The 20704-nt window shown below is 41.9% G+C and overlaps 1 protein-coding gene across 9 annotated transcripts in view; it reads right to left on the bottom strand.

The window, feature by feature from the left end:
* Positions 1–20704, bottom strand: part of FIP1L1 (factor interacting with PAPOLA and CPSF1) — a 337219-nt gene that overhangs the window by 203670 nt on the left and 112845 nt on the right. For all 9 annotated transcript variants that reach the window (XM_030191378.1, XM_030191380.1, XM_030191381.1 and 6 more), the window contains exons 5-7: positions 13644–13708; positions 8067–8174; positions 1369–1499 (exon numbers count right to left, since the gene is read on the bottom strand). In XM_030191378.1, coding sequence (XP_030047238.1) covers positions 1369–1499; positions 8067–8174; positions 13644–13708 — 304 coding nt within the window. The remainder of the gene's footprint in view (positions 1–1368; positions 1500–8066; positions 8175–13643; positions 13709–20704) is intronic.

Here is a 20704-nt window from a genome sequence, read left to right as displayed (position 1 = left end):
AATAACTACTTCTGAAAGTTATAGGTATGGGCGGGGATGAAGGAGATTCACTTGTGGGGATAGAATGCATCTTAGTGGGGACGGGCGGGATTGGGTTAGAATTCAGTGGTGAGTCTTGACAATTTTTGAGCCTAAGTGTGCTGCGAAATGAAGGTGGCTGAAAATCACTGTGATAGCTGCTAAGGGAAACAAGTTCCTAGCTTCCACCTGGGGTCACGGAACTTCCAGCAAAGGTTTGCAGAGCTTTACAATGATCACCAGTATATGGTATCCTCTGGTCTTCTGCCCCTGAAAGCTTTAATAGAAAAGCCTCCCAAAAGCTATTAACACAAAAGTCAATCAACAGTAAAAATATGCCATAATCTATCAGCTCTGATTGAAATTTTACACAAATGAATAAAATTTATGAGCACTAATGCCTGCTTTAAGTGATTTTCTAATAAACTGTGAAAATTAGAGTAATAGTTGTCACCTTGGGGATTCAAAGTCCGATATCCAATGGTAAGTATCAGAAGTTGAGTGATAGCTAGTGGTTAGTGTAGCACAAGGTAAGGTTGCTGTGGGCTGATGTTGAAGTACAGTCAAAGGGAGATGTTGATGGCTATTGATTAAAGGGGAGAAAGTTATATAGGAAAAATAATTTATTGGAAAAGGTGGCTGGCAGACTGGTATGAATGGGAGTGGATGAAAGGAAGAACAGGGTTGAATTAAATGTCAAGGTCAACAGGGGCCAGAGGTGATGACTACTGCAGATTATGTTAAAAACAGGAGGAAATGCAGCAAGGGGAATTGGGCTTGGTGGACTGTACTTTTAGAAGGCACAAAAGGCCACCTGGTCAGCAGACTGGCATAGGGATGGAGTCAAGAGGAGAAGATAAGACACATTCAGCAATGCTCGTATCGGTCCTGTTAGAGTGATTGTGAGAAAAATGGAGTCCAAAGTGAATGGCATATAATCAGCAAACTATTTTCATGCATTTTACAACGTTTACATTTCCTATCAATATTCCAGAGAACTTTTTCATGGATAGTTAACTAAACCACTTCCTTAGGTGAATGTACAAGACTTCAAACCAAGATTATATATGACAATGAGCTCTAGTTCAGCATTAGTCTTATTTTTGAACATTTTCATGCTTTTCTAATTGTTATGTAAGCCACACTGAACCTGAGTTCTACTCGGGCTAATGCAGGGTATGTCATAAATAAAATAAATAAAACAAACATAAAAATTCAGTGCAGCTATCAAGTCAATAACCAAGTTAAAGATTACAAGAAACACTGGAAAAGGCATTAAAAGTATAAATCCTACCAAAATAATGTAATGACCATGAACAGAAACCCAAAAGAATAAAAAATACATTTTACCGTTATTTTGTTTGTACTTGAGGCAACAGGTAACGCTTCCAATCCTGTTCTCAGTTTTTTTTGTTTTTCACAATAAGCTTTCCAAGTATCTTCATTAAATCCATAATTGAAATAATCTGAGAGATCAGCACCTAGTGACAAAAACAAAAATCACAGCATAAACTGATATATGGGCTCCAAATCTAGAGTAAGCCACTCAAAGATCAGAAGATGAAAAAAAAAAATCCTATCATCATCCTTATCGCTTATCAATGTAAAGAATTCTAATGGCTATAAAGATGAATAAAGTTACACCAATCCAAAGAATTTTCCAGAAACCCTCAAACAAAACAAAAAAACAAAACAAAAAAAATTCTGATTTCATGTTACCCCCAAATGAAATTCCAATGGACTGAGAACCTTCCTCTCACTGACACACTTCAATGGCATGAACTTTGGCAATCATAAAATAAGGAAGTTCTTGAGAAGTAAAATTAATCTCCAAACAATGCAGCACAAGCAGTATATCAGTCTTTTTAACTTTGAAACTTCATTTCAAGAATTCTCATTCTTAAGGATATTTGGTTTTCCCCAGCATATACGTACATATTTATTTTAAAAAATTTTATATGCTGTTTTTCTTGATAAAGTTAAAATGGTTGACTAAAGTTGAAAATTACAATGAAAAATAAATAAGAGGTTTGGAGTTTCACCAAGATGGCGGCCTCTTCAAGAGCTCTGCTAGATGCCACAGATTGTTGTTTCTTTTACCTGATGGTTAAGAGAAAATCAAAGACCCGGTTCACCTTGCAGAACCCGGTTCTGCTGTACTTTTTTCCAGTCTGACGGATGCCTTCATAGAGCGTGGTCCGATGCAAACTCCAAAGCAAAGGTCTTTGGCTGGAGGCGGCAATGCAGCAGAGGTTTGCTCTACTGTCTTCAAAGCAGTCAGCCTATCTCCGCAAGTGAGGAGCCTGCCAGTATCACTACCACTGCCTGCGTGGAGAGACACTCAGAAAAGTGGCGGAAATTCCCTGCAGCAGAGCCGTTTGGCAGAAGAACCACCCATGACTCAGATGAATCTGAGAGGAACAACATTGGTGCTGACAGTGCATGGGACTCAGCAGTCAGAAGAGGAAAACTTGAAGGGCATTCTTCCTATGGGAATGGCAAGTACTCAAATTCAGTCTTTGGGGCCTAGGTCAAAGTTACCCTCTTTACTGAGAAAAAAAATCTTCAGTTTGGAAGCTATTTGAAAGGCTATTTCAATCTTCCAGTCTTCCCTGGGAGCTCAGATACAAAATTTGTCATCACATTGTGACTTGATGCTGGCTGACACCATGGTATTGAAAAAAAAGAATGTCAGATTTGGAAAGTAAAGTTGAAGTTTATGGAACAAGGCTAGAGACTCTGGAAATCCGAGATCAAACTTGGATGAAAAACAGTATGAATATATGTTTAAAACTTAGAAAATTTGGAGAATACTATCAGGCATCAGAGTCTTAGATTAATTTTCCTAAGGCATTTCCTGTTACTACTCATGATATGTTTAAGAGACACTTATCTGAAGTGTTGAAGGTTCCAGAAGCAACTTATCCTCTGATTGCTAAAACATATTACCTACCAATTGGGAAAAGGAAGTTAGTTCCTAACCAGCAAGGTTTATCTGTGGATAGTCTTGACAAATTTTCTTGAGAGGTCGGATATGGAGGCTCTGGTCCCAGCTACACTATTAGTTCAGTAGGCACTGAACTCTGACAAAGAGTGGCTACTTAAATTGTTGCTTAAGTATAAAGATTGTTGTATGCTGTCCCTTGGGTCAACTGGTCTGGCTGCTGCTTAACTCCCAGAAGGGAAAAAAAAAGGGGGGGGGGGGGGTGAGCAAACAAACAAAACATCTGGAGCTCAATTCAAGCCAGTATTTCCAGCTATCCAGTCAATAAACTCAAAATCCTTAAAAAAACACAATCAGCTCCTACACCTCCGGAACCGAAAGATACCCTCAGAAATCTTATTTTCTTGCATAAACGTTTGGTAGTGCTCTCAGAAACACATCGTACAGGCTCACAGCAGTTCTCCCCTCCACTTATCTGGTGCTTTACTGACCAGATACCACCCATAGGTTGTACTGTATGTGGAATAGTCCTCAAGAGTCTCAATTGCTATTTGCAGGTCCATTTCACTCTATGGGAATTTCTATATCCTTTTCATTTGGAAACTGCTCCTTCTTCTGCTGAAAGTTGTTTTCTTTCCTCCATAAACTCCATCTGTACCAGCTCGCTCCCCATGTCAGCATCTTCCCTGAAAGACAAACCCGGCACCACCCCTTCCTAGCCACTCTTTGGTTCCATCACATAATGTTTAGTCAGCCAGGGATATTGGGCTTTGTCTAGATCCTGGCCCGCCCCTGAGGACTAACTCCTGCTTTTCTGGAAAGGAGCTGCAGATATGGGCCGGTTCGCCTTCCAAGGACATGCCGGGGCTTTCCCCTGCCCTATGGGCTCTGTGTCTGTACTGGGGAAGAACAGGTCTCAATCCCTTGTGAACCAGCTCAGTTTCCCCGAGTCCTTCCCTCGTGCTCATCACAAAATGCATTGCTTATGAATTATAAAATAAGTATGTATCCTGATGTATCAAGAGCTACTCAGAAAAAGAGAAGGCAGTTTTTGTTTTTAAGACAAGTGTTACAATTAGGGGTGAGCTTTGTGCTTAAATACCCATGTAAATGTGTGATTACTTTTCAAGGAGTGTGGTATGTCTTTTTTGACTCAATGCAGTTGACTAACTTTTTATCTCGAAAAGGGATAGTACTCAAGTACTCCTCAGAGCCTGCTCTCCGAATCCCCACAATGATAGGTTAATCAGACCATTTTAGGCTTCGTATGGTTTTCATGTTTCCTTCCTTTTTTAATGGATACCTCTGCCTTTGTTGCTTCCCCCCCATCACTGTTCACTAAGACTGGCACACGATTATGATTATATATTTTTATTCCTTTTTCCTTTATCTGACTTCTTCATATATTGTTTATTTCCTTGGTGATGCTATTTTGTCATGTTAAATATTTAAATTGAATAAATAAAAAGTGAAAAAAAGAAGGGTGCATGAATATAATCTCAGCCAGGGTTGGAGTGGATAATCAAGTCCTGCTACAGTATGTGCAGTCATTGTTAGTCCTTTTTGTGTGTGCAACCAGAAAATTGATTGCTTATTCAATTAAAGGCCTGGGAGAACTGCCAAGCTTTCACATGCTTCCTAAAGCAGATACAGTCTTGCATTGACAAAGGCTTTCAGGGACTGCATTCCAGGGTGTGGGGGCTGCTCTGGAGAAGGCTCACTGGTGGATGTCACATTCCTTTTAGGGCCTTGAAGATCGGGCATAGACTTTTAAATTTAGCCCTGCATTGTACTAGTAGCTAGTGAAGATTTTGAAGAAATGGTGTGATGTGGTCATATCACTTACACGTACTGTGCCACTGCTGTTTCTGCCAGTCATGCTAGCATGATATTGTGGTCCACATCGCCAAAAGCTGTTGAGAAATCTAGAAATACTAACACTGAAGCAAATCCTCTGTCTTGGTTTCTGTAAAGATCATCTAATTGGGATATGAGGACCGTTTCTGTTCCATAGCACGAGTCTGAATACACATTGACATAGATCACTGGTGGCCTTCATGCTTTCAGAAGTGAGAGCGGGGTTGGATTCGAGATGGGTAGTAGACTTACTCAGACTTTGATTTGTTGGATATTGGACTGCTTTAGGAACGATTACAAGCTATTGGGTTGAAAGGTACAGTTTATGATTGGTTCCAGAGTTTGAGGGGAAGGACATATACTGTAGTGGATGAAAGAAGGCGAACTTCTTGGTGGGATGTGCGTTGTAGATTTCCGCAGGGTTCTAACTCTTCCCACTTTTATTTAATTTGTTTCTTGTATCCTTGATTGCTCTGATACAAAGGTTTCTTATTAAGGCTTGTATATGCCGAAGATATCCTGTTAGTGGGCTTCTTTTTGCCACACAACCCGCAGCTGGAAGTTATGGATAAATGATTGGTAATGATTGCAACATGCTTGAGGGAAATAAACCAGTGCTTAACGTGGAAAAGATGAGAACGTGCTGGTTGTCGGGTCATCGTTCCTGTTCGATGGCAGTACCTAAGTTCTTAGAGGGGAAGGTAACGTTAAGTGATTCCTTTCAGTATTTGGGGGTAACTACTGATAATGAGTTACAATTTGAGCGTCAAATATCTAGAGTGGTATGTGTGTGTGTGTGGGGGGGGAGGGGGGGGGGGGTTGCTGCATTACACATGTTGAGGGCTGCGAGATCTTATTAATGTATAGTTAATGTAACTGATATATAGTTACATTACATATGCTGTTGCATTCGTTTGTTATTGCCCGCCTGGATTATGGTAATGTGGTGTATCTCAGATTGCCTCAGTAATTTGTTGAGGCATCTGAGAATGCTGAAGAATTCTGCCATTCATTTGTTGGGAGGGATTGATCCACAGAGCAGGCGGTTCCTTTTACTTGCAATTCCATTGGCCTCCAGTGGACTTGAGGGCACCATATCACATTTTAATTCTTGTGCATAAAGCTTTATATGAGGGAGTTCCAGGCTATTTGGAGCCACTGGTGAGATCATATCTGCCAGGGAAGAACCTGCAGTTGGGGGCTATTAACTTATCAGTGGTCCCGGGGAATGCCCAAGCTAAGTTAACGTTGACCAGGGAGCATGCCTTTTATTGGAAAGCACTAGTATTATGTAATCAATTACCGTTGGAGTAAAGGCAGGAGGAATCATTCACACAATTTAAGGGGAGATTAAAGACCTATTTCTTCCAAAAGGCTTCTGCATCTGAATTGTGATAGCCTAGGGGTCGATTTGTTCTTTTTCTTTCAGGTTTGTTGTGTATGGAGTGTTTGGCCTTGTGTGATTGAGTTCTTTCCTATTTTTAACTGCACTGATTTCAACCTGTTTTATATTGCCGTTGTAAACCACTTTGATAATTGTTGAAAGGTGGTATATCAAGTTCTTTTAAACGATCTAGACAGTTTCTCTCTTCTAGCCAATCACTAAGTTGAGCACAGACTGTTTGCTCTATAAGTTTTCCTAGAAATGGGGTGCTAGACATTGGCCTGTAACTTTCAAGTTTGTCTTGGTCAAGGTTGTTCTTTAGCAAAGGATGTTCTACTGCCCTTTTTAATGCTATTGGTAATTGCCCACTAAAAAGAGGTGTTCACAATTTTTGTAGCTCCTTCTATGAGGCCCCTGCTTGCCTGAAGCACTATCCTTGATGGGCAGTGATTAAGAAGGCAGGTAGCTGGTCAAAGGACTCTTAGGATTTTGTCAAGGCCTTTCTCTGTTATTGGGTTAAGAGAATCCTATGTGTCTGTGTGAGGAGCAAGCAAGTTTGTGTACTGGTTAACTGACAGGAAACTGGGTGAGACTGGCTGTAAATCCTGATGAAACCTTTAACTCCGTTGGCAAAGTATTCAGGAAATCATTGCAGTTCAGTTTTGATTGGGCAGGCTGGTTCTGTTGGGGGTGCAGTAGGCTGTTTACCATGCTAAACAGGTGCTTCGTTGAATTGGCAGCCTGTTCAATGCACTGAGAAAAATATTGTTTTTTGGCTGCTGTTAAGGCTTGGTGGTACTATTTCATATGTTTTCTACAGTTTAGTCTGTCCTCATCCAGGCAAGACTTACGCCATCTCCTTTCCAGTTTCTGTCCTTTGCGTTTAAGGGTTCGAAGTTCTAGAGATTATCAAGGTGAGTGTTTGAGAGTCAGACATATGACATTTTTTAAGTGGTGCAGTTTTCTCTAGGGTCTTAGCTGAGTATTCCAAATATCAACCTGCTCCGACACTACAGCTGTCTTTTCATGCATATATGCATGAAAGAAGGGAATCCAACCCCTCACAAGAGCTCATTTGAGTTCTCTCCAAAAGAAATGAAGAAAATCATTGTAAAGACATAAGGACAAATTTATCAAGACCATAATACAAATCAAAATGTAAAAAAACAAAAAACAAACAACAGGATACAGAATTTAAAGATGTGCCATTATAAATATCATAACATTTGTAACATTTTAAAGTATTTGAATATATTTTTGATGTTGGTATCTTATATGATGTTATTTTTAGATACTTATTGTGTTATTTTTGTGCTTTACAAACCACTTTGGGTTGGATTATGTCCAAAGCCGACAATATTGACATGTAATAAAATTAACACAGTGGATCTTAACCCAGCCCTTGGGACATACCCACTCAGTTAACTTTTTGGGATCTCTAAAATAAATACACATGAGATGGATTTGCATACACTGCCCCACTGTACTGAAATCTCTCTCAAGTATGTTTATTGTGGATATCCTGAAAATCTGACTGGCTGGAAGAGCCTCCAGGACTAAACTGAGAATCACAACTAATCATATCCCTAAACTTTCAAGACCAATTGGATTCCCATTTGCAAATTATAACAATTTCAGCTAGTCATGAAATATATTTGAAATCTGAGTACTACACATGCAATATACTTCCAATAAAAAGAAGCTATGTTCTTTACATTTTATATGTTTTTTTTCTCAGTATTCTCCCACATTTAGACAGCATTCAGAAACAACAACAAACCTAAATAAGATATCAACTGTCTTGTTTCAACAAGTGTGCACAAGTTTTCAGGATGTTATAGTACAGAAGTGAAGGTAATTTACCTGGTTTTCGCCATGGTTTATCTTCAAAAGAATCCAAGTCCACCTCTACAAGAGGTACACCGTTAATGCTCCCTGGTGCATCAAGATCTACACCTTTTACTTTAGGCCCTGTGCACAAAAAAAAGGGGCACAGAGAATCTGTACTTTTTCCCAGGAACAGTACCACAGTCATCACTCTGCTTCAAAAGAACAAACCAATAGTAGTACCTTTACATTGCAGAGCTAATTTTTACAAAAGAAATTGCAAAATATTTCCCTTAAATCATTTAATTTGATCACATAAAAAAAAATAAACTGGAAGGTAGGTCTGAATGCTTTAGGTGGGAGAGTAGATGTTGGAGGCAAGAAAAGTATTTAAACATGAATATTTTCTCTTTTAACACTGATAGTTTATCACTAAGGGGTCCTTTCATTAAAACTTACTGCGTGCTGAAGCTAAGAAGCACAAAGGCATAAAAAGGGCACTTTAGCATTTAGCACATGCTAATTCCATTAGTGTGCACTAAGTTTTAGTAAAAAGGCCCCTATGTTTGGAATACACCCAAGCACCACTAGAGCTATTCTATTGGTATTTTAAATACCGCCATTTTTCCAATTAGGATTCATAGCCGTTAACAATCAAGATGACCTCCAACATTTGAGGGATGTAAAATAAAAAACATAGAATCTAAGAATAATTACAGATTTGTCATCATACCTACAGTTGAACCAGATTGCTTGCCTTCTTTACTTCCTTAGCTAAACATATTATAACAGACAGAACAAACAGAAGTGTACATTCTTTGGCCAGTTGTATTCTTAAAGCAGGTTTAGCAGAGTTATAGAGGAGAAAATATGACAAATAGAACGAGAGACCATTAAACATAATTCGAGTTGGGACAGATCTGTATGTATCTTGAAAGGTATCAATATACATAAAAATCTTTTCCAGAGATGGGGAAGCGGTAGAAGAGGACACAGAGTGTATGGTGTACAGCGCTGCGTATGCCTTGTAGCGCTATAGAAGTGTTAAGTAGTAGTAGTAGATTGAAATTAAAGAGTGGTAGACTTAGGAGAATGGGCGTAACTACGGGTGGCCTAGGCCTACCCAGAAGTGATACATCCCAACCAATGAAAAGTCATCATCCCCACTCTCCATTCCCTTCAACATCCCACATCTCCAGCGCCTCTTCCCTTCCCTCCAACCCTCGCATGTCCAACGCCTCTCTCCCCTCCGGCAGTTCCAGCACTTCCACGTATTTCTTACCCACCTCCACCCCTGCCACTGTGGCGCTTGCACTTTAATGCTATCATGCAGCCGGGCTGGAACTCCACACAATGCGTCGGGGTCTTCCCTCTACCGTGCCTCACTCACTGATGCAACTTCCTGTTTAGGCAGGCTAGGGGGACGCAGCAGAGAAAGAAGGTCCCAACGCAGCACAAAGGCCTGTTTGGAGTTCCTGTTGGGCAGCGATGATAGCATGAAGTGCACGTGCAGTGGTGGGGATGGGGGACAGTAAGGAAGACGCGGAGGTTGTGGTGCCAGAACTGTGGGAGGGGTGAGAGGTACTGGACATGCGGGGGTTGGATGGAAGGGAAGAGGTGCTGGACATGCATGCAGGCGGGAGGTTGGAGGGAAGGGAGAGAGGCTCTGGACATGTAAGGAGGCGCTGGAGGAAAGGGATTGAGATATGGAACTGTGAGGGGCGGGAAGGCCAGGGAGATTGATGCTAGATATGTAGGGGAGGGAAGCAAGAGAGGTGCTGGATATATAGGGGGAGGAAAGGGAGAGAGGTGCTGGATAGGTGAGTGGGGGATGGGAGGGAGAGAGGTGCTAGATATGTGTGTGTGTGGGGGGGGGGGGGGGGGGGCAGATGGGAAGGGGGAGAGGTGCTGGATATGCAGGGGAGGGCTGGAGCAAAGGGGAGAGATGTGGACCTGCAAGGGGGGCTGGAGTGAAGGGAGAGAGGTGCTGGACATGGGAGGGGGATGTTGGACCTGGGAGATAAAGGGAGAGAGGGATCAAATGCTGAACACACAGTGAGAGAATGCACCAGATGCATAAGGGGGAGGGAAGAGAGAAGGAGAGGAGCTGGTTGGGGTGGGGTCAGAGAGGTCAGGGATACATTGTGTGGCGGAGGAAGAAAGGGGACATAGGGAGATATAGAGAACAGAAGGGAGATGATGGGCATTGGGTGAGAACATGGGGACAGGGACAATGCCTGACACAGGGGGGGGGGGGGGGGAGAGATGGGAATAGAGATACAATGGACATAGAGGGGAGATACCACGCATGGGGAGAATAGGAAAACAGAAGGGAGATGACGGGCATGGTGATGATGTATGCGGGGAAATGAACACAAGGGAGGATGTTGGACAAGGTAATATAGGGAGAGAAGAAATGTCAAATGGTGGACATGGAGAGAGAAGAAATGTCAAATGGGACAGGAAAGACAGAGGGAAGTAGAAACCAGAGACTGGGTCCAAAATGATTTGAAAAATAAATGGCCAAACAATAAATAGGTATAAAAGTTTTTTTTATTTTCTATTTTGTGATTAGAATATGTCAGATTTGGCATGTACATCTTGCCAGAGCTGGTGTTAGACATGGTTGGGCCTAGGGAAGAAATCTGGGAGAACACCCCAAAGCCCATAATCTGGGAGAACACCCCAAAGCCCATTACCAGGCAGTGCCTTCTTCAGCTTCTGGCAGACTTTGTGCTCTCTGGCCAGAGAGCCAAGTACAATTGCCCTAGTTGTACCCCCTCCCCCAAACACCATCCCTGGCATGTGCTATTTGTACAGAAGGAAATGCCTTTCTTTCCTGTTTCTCTAGTGTTGTACTATATGCAAGGTTTGGCTTTTGGGGGGGGGGGGTCATTTTAATTTATATTTATAGAGTTTGTGGTCACTTATTCTGTATTTGGCATTTGTGTTCTGTGTGTGTGACCCTGAGGTATTCTGTTACCATGAAGTTTCTATGTAGCATTCTGCAGTAATTTGGCTTGATAGACTTATCTGCTCTGAAGTGCACTCAGTAGTCTCCTGACAAGGTAAGGCTAGGGGTTCTGAGCAGTCACCTTCTAGATTGCTTCTACTGATGCACGCACACTTTTAAAATTTAGCACGTTACACAAACATCTATTCCCAAGAAGCATAAATATCAACAGTTTTATTTGGGGAAAAGGTGTTTTGGTTTTTTTTTTTTTTTAAAAACAATGGAACGTTAAAGACTAACATGCGTGAGAAACTGGTGTGTAAAATAACAGCTCTGCACTAGGAATGACCTTGACACCGCTTGGCATGTAATTAAAAATTCTTAGCTGCATCTAATATGTAGGAGAGTGTTGAAGCAACACAGAGGCCTGCCAACCAAGGGTCACAATGATAAAAAACAGGAGCTGGGTTGTATTAGGACTCACCTATGACTGAGCAGGTGCCAGGAGTGCCTGAATGGACATCATTCTACCAGCTGGCAATAGCCCCCTCCCCAACCATGAGGTACAGGATTGTGTTGTGGCTCGTCTGTACATTGCAGTATGGTTTACATTGTGTTTCATTATATGCTTTTACTTGCTTTGTATGTATATAATAAACTACATTTTTACACTTGTTTTGCCACTCGTATTGTTTGCTATTGCGACAAGCTTCAATTTACCAAGATTTGTACTACTATTTTATAAATTAATTTATTAAAACAAACAAGGAAAAAAGATCTCAAACACCCAGACACCAGGGAACCCCTGTGTCTTTACTGAGGTTATGAATTATATCATTGGTCAAAAAAAACTTTGTTTAAATATAATTAATCATCACGTGCAATCGTAATTTTTCAATTTTTTGGTTGACAGCAGTTTGTAAACATGTTGTGCTCCAGAGAGAATGACACGGGGATGGGGAACCGCAGTAACTGAGGGGATGGGGACAAACTTTGTGTGCTGCATTAATTTTGGCTATTCCTGAAAAGTGGATAGCAACATCACAAATAATGTCTCTGTGAGTCGAGGCTTTTTGCATTCAACACTGGAACACTTTTTTTTTTTTAAACACAACCTCAGATGATGAAGCCACCACAGTGAAATAAGTCGGCCACTGTTGGGTAACAGTTAGTACATAAGTACATAAGTATTGCCACACTGGGACAGACCAAAGGTCCATCAAGCCCAGCATCCTGTTTCCAACAGTGGCCAATTCAGGTCACAAATACCTGGCAAGATCCCCCCAAAAAGTACAAAACATTTTATGCTGCTTATCCTAGAAATAATGGATTTTCTCCATGTCCAATTTAATAATGATCTATGGATTTTTCCTTTAGGAAGCCGTCCAAACCTTTTAAAACTCTGCTAAGCTAACATCCTTTACCACATTTTCTGGCAACGACTTCCAGAGTTGAATTACATGTTGAGTGAAGAAAGTTTCTCTGATTCATTTTAAATTTACTACTTTGTAGCTTCATCGCATGCCCCCTAGTCCTAGTATTTTTGGAAAGCGTAAACAGACGCTTCACATCTACCTGTTCCACGCCACTCATTATTTTATAGACCTCTATCATATCTCCCCTCAGCTGCCTTTTCTCCAAGCTGAAGAGCCCCAGCCGCTTCAGCCTTTCCTCAAAGGGAAGTCGTTCCATCCCCTTTATCATTTTCGCTGCCCTTCTCTGTACCTTTTCTAATTCCATTATATCTTTTTTGAGATGCGACAACCAGAATTGAATATAATATTTGAAGTGCGGTCGCACCATGGAGCGATACAAAGGCATTATAATGTCCTCATTTTTGTTTTCCATTCCTTTCATAATAATACCTAACATATAAAGAAGCGCATACGAGTTTATCTTGTTGGGCAGACTGGATGGACCGTACAGGTCTTTTTCTGCTGTCACCTACTATGTTATTATGAATGTAGACATGTTGTATGAACTCAGTTGTAGTTTTTAAAGGTGATTATGAGCAAAAAATAGAAAAATTACAAATTGTACATGGTGATTAATTATATTTAAACAAGGTTTTTTTGAGCAATGATATAATTCATACCCCAGTAAAGACATAGGGGTTCCCAAGTGTCTGGGTGTTTGAGATCTTTTTTCCTTGTTTGTTTTAATACCACAGATTCACGCTAATTTAGTATACTCGGTTCACTGTTATTACACAATGTTATACGTCTATTATTAAGCGCAAGTAGTGTCTCCACATTTTTGTATTTTGAATAGTTCTACTATTTTATAAAGACACATAAGCACCTATGTCTTTTTATAACATAGGCTAGCAATAGGTGCCTTACCTACCTCCAAAACCTAACTGACCAGTTATAACATTACACTCTAACTATATGGGGTATTTGGGTCATGACCTAAGAATTTTGGGTCATGACCTAAGAAAGCAACAGATTGCACCGACTGCCAGAGAGTTTACCAGTTAAAAGATGGTTTATTAATAAAAACAAAATTAGGAAAATTATTTTTTGTGCATTTCTAATGCTTTTTGAAAGGAATATAGATTAAAATGTCAAAAAAGCAGCTTATCTTGTCAGTAAAGAAACAGCAGAACAGCCAGCTTATTTGTGCAATTTGATTTGAGACAATTCAGCAGGGAATCTTACCAGAAGCTCCATAGATTCTCCCGCCTGTCTTGATGTTCAAATTTACTGGTGCTGTTCCATAGCTCCTAGAATTTAACAGAAACAGAATTCAACAGAGAATTACACTATAATAGAAAGCACAGGAAGAAGGTACTGGTGTAGTGGATAAAGTGAAGTTACTTACCTGTAGTAGATGTTCTCCAAGGACAGCAGGACAAGTATTCTCACACGTGGGTGTTGTCATCTACAGAGACCTGGTGTGGGCACTGCCTAGTGTACTGATACTTCCAGAAACCTTTGGTAGGCCTGACCACACATAAGTACATAACTTCACACCCGCCCAACTTGCATGGAACCTGCAGTTAAGTAAAAAGCAGACCATAAATTCAACTCCTAGGGAGGTAATGTGATAATACTTGTCCTGATTTTCTCAAAGAATACCTGCTAAAGGTAAGTAACTTCGCTTTCTTTCTCACATGTAGGAATCCCTAATTACCAGGCTCATAAAAATAAAAAAAACAACGGTCAATAGGGACTTGCAACAGCACAGCCAACCAGAACCAAAAATGCTAACAAAAACTGACCTGTTGCGAAGGTGCAGCATGGAACTAAAAAGAATGGGCCTAGGAGGGTGGAGTTGGATTCTAGACTCCAAACAAATTCTGCAGTACTGTCTGACCAAACCAGCTGTCACATCGGGTATCCTACTCAAGGAAGTAATGAGATGTGAATGTGAGGACTGTCAATGGAGGACCGAAGGACCAAGTTGCAGCTCTGCAAATCTCTTCAGTGGAGGCTGATTTCAAGTGGGCTACCAATGCTGCCATGGCTCTGACCTGTGAGCCGTGATATTACCCTCCAGAGCCAGCCCAGCCTGGGCATAAGTGAAAGAGATGCAGCCTGCTAGCCAACTGGATAAAGTGTGTTTACCGTACATAAGTATTGCCACACTGGGACAGACCAAAGGTCCATCAAGCTCAGCATCCTATTTCCAACAGTGGCCAATCCAGGTCACAAATACCTGGCAAGATCCCCAAAACGTTCAATATATTTTATGCTGCTTATCCCTGTTCGGGTCAAAAGCAACAAAAAGCTGGATGGACTGTATATGGATTTTAGTCTGCTGCAGATAGAAGGCTAAGGCTCATTGTAGTCCAAGGTATGCAGTACATTTTTGCCAGGATGGACATAGGTTTCTGGAAAAATGTTGGAAGAGCAACTGACTGGTTTAGATGGAACTCTGACACTACCTTAGGAAGGAATTTAGGATGTATGCGGAGAACTACTCTGCTATGGTGAAACTTTGTGTAAAGTGATCAGCTACAAGGGCTTGAAGCTCACAAACTGCAAGTTGAAGTGACCACTGCCAAAAATAAGACCTTCCAGGTCAGAGACTTCAGATGACAGGAAACATGTGGCTCAAAAGGAGCTTTCATAAGCTGGGTGAGGACGACACTGACGTCCTATGACACAGTGGGAGGTTTGACAGGGAGCTTTGACAACAGCAAACTTCTTATGAAGCTAACAACTAAAGGTGTACAGAGATGGGCTTACCTTCTACATGGTGATAAGCACTAATTGCACTGAAGTAAACACATACAGAGTTGGTTTTCAGACCAGACTCAGAAAAATGTAGAAGGTACTCAAGCAGTTTTGTGTAGCACAAAACACTGGATCTAGAACCTTGCCCTAACATCAGACAAAAAAACCTTCTCCACTTAGAAGTACAGCACCCCTTGGTGGAATCTTTCCCAGATGGTAGCAGGATTATGGAGACACGTTCAGACAGTTGAAGGGATGGGTTCTTAAACTTCTGGATCTTTTGAGAGTAGATTCAACCACCATGGAGCAGTGCAGAAGCTCTGGCTTTTTGAATCTGGGAGCCTTTTGGACTCTATACATACAGTCCACCTTCTTTGGAACAACTTGCAGAAAGAGTGGGGTATCCCAATTCTTCTTCTGTGCATTTTTAAAGATGTTGTGAACAGGCACTGTCACAGCTTCCTTAGGAGGGCAGTCAGTCACGGGCATCCAACATCTCGGCCTTGGGCTTGTCCTCAACCTCCAACTTAAATGGAATGGCCTCTGTCATGTCCCTCAAAAATCTGAGGAAACAAAGCTCCTCAGGGGTGACTTCCTCCTCTCCTGTGGTGGCGAGTGTTCTGAAGGCAGTTCAAGGGGTCTTTCTTCTGACATGTCCTCTGGCTCTTCCTCAGACCCTCAGGAGCATTCTGAATCTGACTCAGCAAAATATTCCTCATGGGATGCTCAAGTCTGTGCCTGACTCGGCCTAATGGGTACACGGCCAGGCTCTGAGCAAAACCGATGAGGTATGGGTCCTCTCCTGGACTCCAGGGGTGCTTTATCCCTGGACAGGCTGAAAAAAAGGACTTCATCAGTCGATGCATGCTCTAGTGCCCAGTGAAGCATCAGCATCGATAAACGGCCAACAGAGCATGGAAGGAGAGTTATTCTCATGGCACAGACGCTTCTCAGGTACCAGTGAAGCTGGTGTCCCAGAGCTCCAGACACTGTGCTTCGAAGAGGACAGATGCTGATACCTGTTTGCCTTCATCCACTGCCCAGCACTGGAGTCCTTTGGTACTGATGAGGATGACGCAGAATCCATATTAGTCCTTGGTGTGGGATCCGATGGTGCTCAGCCTGATCAGGCACTATGTCTCCAAAGTTGAGGCAGGGGGCCCTCCTCAATGTTGATGCATCTCCAGAAGCCATGGAGACGGGATGCTGATGTCAAAGGATCAGATTTCGGCATGCCATAAAGTCTCTCATGCAGAACCTCTCGACTTTTCTGAGTTCTCTTCTGCATTTGGGCAAAAAGAGAACAATGAGAGGACTTATGATCAGGGCCCAGACAAGACCACTTGAACCCACTGGAAAGTTTCTGCAACATGACGGGAAAGTAGCCAAGGCAAAATCAAAGGGCACAATTGTAAAAAAAAAAAAAAAAAAAAAAAAAAAAAGGATTTTCTTTTTTGAACACCAAAATCTGGCTAAGAGCCAGGAATAAGGGGGCCGCGAGATATGGAAAAAAAAAATCAAGAAAAACTTAAAAGAACTGAAAAAAATCTAAAAAAAAACTAGGAAAGGAAAAACAAGAAGCTGCACTGGCTGTCTACTGAACAGTACGTTAGATTCAAAATGATATGTCTAATTTTTAAAGCACCTTTTGGAGTAAATGTTGAAAGTTTACTGGATCTGTTAGAGATTTCTTCTTCTGGGAGAAATCTTTGTTCTTATCGTTCTAATCTTTGTTCTTATCGGACTTTAACATTTGGTAATCCTACAATGAATATTAGATTAAAACCCATTATTGAAAGATCATTTCCTTTTGAAGGAGCTTGTCTTTGGCATATGTTACTTTTGAACATAAGAACACAATCTTCGTATTTGTTATTTAGGAAGATGTTAAAGACTTATCTATATGAATGTTAAAGTTTGGGCCTGTATTAGTTTATCTTGTTTTTGTAAATTTTCCCCTGTTGATGGGATTTCTCTTTCTGATAACCGCTGTTAATCCTGTTAGGAATAACTGTCAGTATACAAGACTCAGATAGAATAGAACAGAATAGAAATTGGTCCCACGCTACACATGAAAATGAGCAGAAAGGCAAACAGCAAAAAAATCTCTCCAATAGTGCAACTTGTCTGTACTGCTCTGCAGATGAACAAGCACTGTGGGTCCCTTGTGAATTGGGCAGGTGGGTAGCATGCATGCATGCATGTTTGGGCCTGCCAAAGACTTCTGAAGTATCAGTACGCTGGGCAGTGTCCACACTGGGTCTCCATAGATGACAGCACCCACATGTAAGAAACTGTCCTCCTCGTCCTTGGAGAACATACACTACAGATTCACAACACAGAGTAATCCAGAAACTCAGGAGCTGAAATGTTCTTTGGAAAGCACTGCCTTCCTCTTTAAGACCAATGAGGAATTAGTAGACTTTTAAAAAGTCTTTAAAGACTGTTTCACTCCAGCAAACTTTTGATGATAATTCAGATAATATGTGATGTTAGGTATTTGGTTTATAATTTGATTCATTTTAATATTCTGATAGCTCTTGCATGTTATTACTTTGGTATACTTGTATGTATCTTTTTTATACTCTGCTGAGAATTGTAGATTGAGTGGATTATAAATTTTCTGAACACAAATAATTACAGCTTTTCATTTTGAGATTTAAGAAGTCTAGTATTGCTTTATGGAGATATTTGCAAAAAAAAAAAGCAAATGGATTAAAAAAAAAAAATCACTTCAATTTTTATACAAACCTCTCCAATTTTTGGACTTGGACAGTGATTACTTTGAAATTATGGGACCCTTTTAATAAAGCTTAACATATGACTAATAGAATGAGTTAAAGAAGCCTGTAAGTACAAAATGACCTTCTTAGCACACGCTGATTCTGTTAGCACGCACAGAACTTTAGATAAAGGGCCTCTGTTTTTTCTTATTTTTTTTTTGTCTTTACTTCTGTTGCATGTGTTTCACACTTTGTACCAAATTTAAGCTTATTAGAAACATTAAATCTAAACAGAATATTAAATAAAACATTTTAACATTAGAGGCCAATCAAAACTGCTTCAGTTTTGGCCCAAACTGCTACCGAAATTATCTACATAAGTACATAAGTATTGACATACTGGGACAGACCAAAGGTCTATCAAGTCCAGCATCCTGTTTCCAACAGTGGCCAATCCAGGTCACAAACACCTGGCAAGATCCCAAAAAAGTACTAAACATTTTATACTGCTTATCTCAAAAATAGTGGATTTTCCCGAAGTCCAATTTAATAATGGTCTATGGACTTTTCCTTTAGGAAGCCGTCCAAACCCTTTTTTAAACTCTGTTAAGCTAACCGCCTTTACAACTTTCTCCAGCAACGAATTCCAGAGTTTAATTATGCGTTGAGTGAAGAAATATTTTCTTTGATTCGTTTTAAATTTACTACTTTGTAGCTTCATCGCATGCCCCCTAGACCTAGTATTTTTGGAAAGCATAAACATACGCTTCACATCTACCCTTTCAACGCCACCTATTATTTTATAGACCTCTATCATATCTCCCCTCAACCGTTTTTTCTCCAAGCTGAAGAGCCCTAGTCAATTTAGCCTTTTCTCATAGGGAAGTCGTCCCATCCCCTTTATCATTTTCGTTGCCCTTCTCTGCACCTTTGGCCAAAACCAAAACTGCAGCTGAAACTTATCACCCGGTTTCGGCCGAAGTCAAAACCAAACACCGTCACGATAACCACCCAATTGGAAGATGCCAGAGAAACACCCTTCTGCAAACTGGCTGACCGGAGCCACCACGCGAGACTGTCCCTGGCCTGGCTCGACCAAGGACGGCGTCGTTGATAATCCAGCGACGTCGGCGACCATCTGCTCAAAAGGAAATTCTGAAGAGGCCGCACGTGAGACCTTGCCTATGGAATGACCTCCAAGGTCGCTGTCATGGAACCGAGGAGCTGAACATAGTCCCACACTCGAGGAGCGCAACGACTGAATAAGGTCCGTACCTGAGAAAGCAATTTGATCCTTTGCCCCTCGGGGAGAAACACCTTCCCCCACTTCCTATCGAATTGCACTCCAAGATACTCCAGACTCTGAGTAGGAACCAGATGACTCTTATCCATATTGACCACCCAACTTAAGGACTGCAACACCGCAATCACTCAGTCGGTGACCACTTGACTCTCCTCTGCTGTTGTCGCTCGAATCAGCCAGTCGTCGAGATATGGATGCACTCGAATCCCCTCCTTCCGCAGGAACGCCGCCACTACCACCATGACCTTGGAAAAAGTGTGTGGGGCAGTGGCCATTCTGAAAGGAAGGGCCCGAAACTGGAAGTGCTGACCCAGCACCGCAAATCTGAGAAATCTCTGATGGGGCTGCCAAATGGGAATGTGCAGGTAAGCTTCCCTCAAATTGAGAGCCGTCAAAAACTCGCCTGGTTGAACAGCAGCAATAACTGCCCTTAGTGTCTCCATGCGGAAGTGACGAACCCGCAAAAACTGGTTTACTTTTCTGAGATCGAGAAAACGCCAAAAAGCCCCTCCCTTCTTTGGAACCACAAAGAAGATGCAGTACCGACCTGTGCGCCTTTCGAGAGGAGGAACAGGCACAATAGCCCCTATCCTTAGCAGGTCTCGCAAACACTGCAGAACCGCTGTCCTCTTGGCCCGCTATACACAGTGGGACTCCAGAAAAAAGTCTGTGACAGGAAAGAAGAATTCTAGCTTGTAACCTTCTCGCACCGTATCGAGGACCCACTGGTCCAAAGTAATTCTGGCCCACTCTAGAAGAAACAGAGAAAGCCGACCACCGATCTGCACTCCTCCCGAGTGGACCTGCGCCCCATCATTGGGAGGCCCGAGAAGGAGCCCTCTGACGAGAGGGGGATCTAGCCGGATGCGAAAGGAAGAATGCTGCCCAAAACGAGGATGCTGAAAGGCTGCATTGGACCGCCCCGGGCGATACCGTCGCGTCTCTCTGACCTCGAGGCTCCCTGCCTGGAAGTAGACTAGGGTCTATCCTCCGGAAGACGCTGAGATTTGGAATCCCCCAAATCTTTAACAATCTTTTCTAGGTCGGAAAGGCAATTTAAAGAGCCGTTGCTTAGAGGCCATATCTGCGGCCCAATGACGAAGACACCGAGAGGAAACAGTCAAGGCCACGAGTTTGGCCAAAGCTCGGACCAAATCATACAAGGCATCCGCCAAGTATGCCAGCCCAATATCCATCAGCGACATCTGAGTATTTCCCGGCATATCAGACTCCGAAATCAAATCCATGACAGAATGTAGCCAACTGAGACAAGCTCTAGCCGCATAAGAACTACAAACAGAAGCTTGAAGTGTCAAAGTGGCCACCTCAAAGGCACGTTTTAAAGAGGCCTCTAGCCGTCTGTCTTGCATATCCTTAAGTGCCACACCACCTTTAGAGATGGGAGTAACTAGCGAGGTAATTAAATTTGCTGATGACACAAATTGGGGCTCATTTTCAAAGCACTTAGCCTCCCAAAGTTCCATAGAAACCAATGGAACTTAGCCTCCCAAAGT

The sequence above is a fragment of the Microcaecilia unicolor genome, chromosome 2, assembly GCF_901765095.1.
Source record: "Microcaecilia unicolor chromosome 2, aMicUni1.1, whole genome shotgun sequence".
NCBI classification, from domain to species: Eukaryota; Metazoa; Chordata; class Amphibia; order Gymnophiona; family Siphonopidae; genus Microcaecilia; species Microcaecilia unicolor.
The sequence above is the reverse complement of the archived record's forward strand: the minus strand, read 5'-3'. Positions and strand labels throughout refer to the sequence as shown.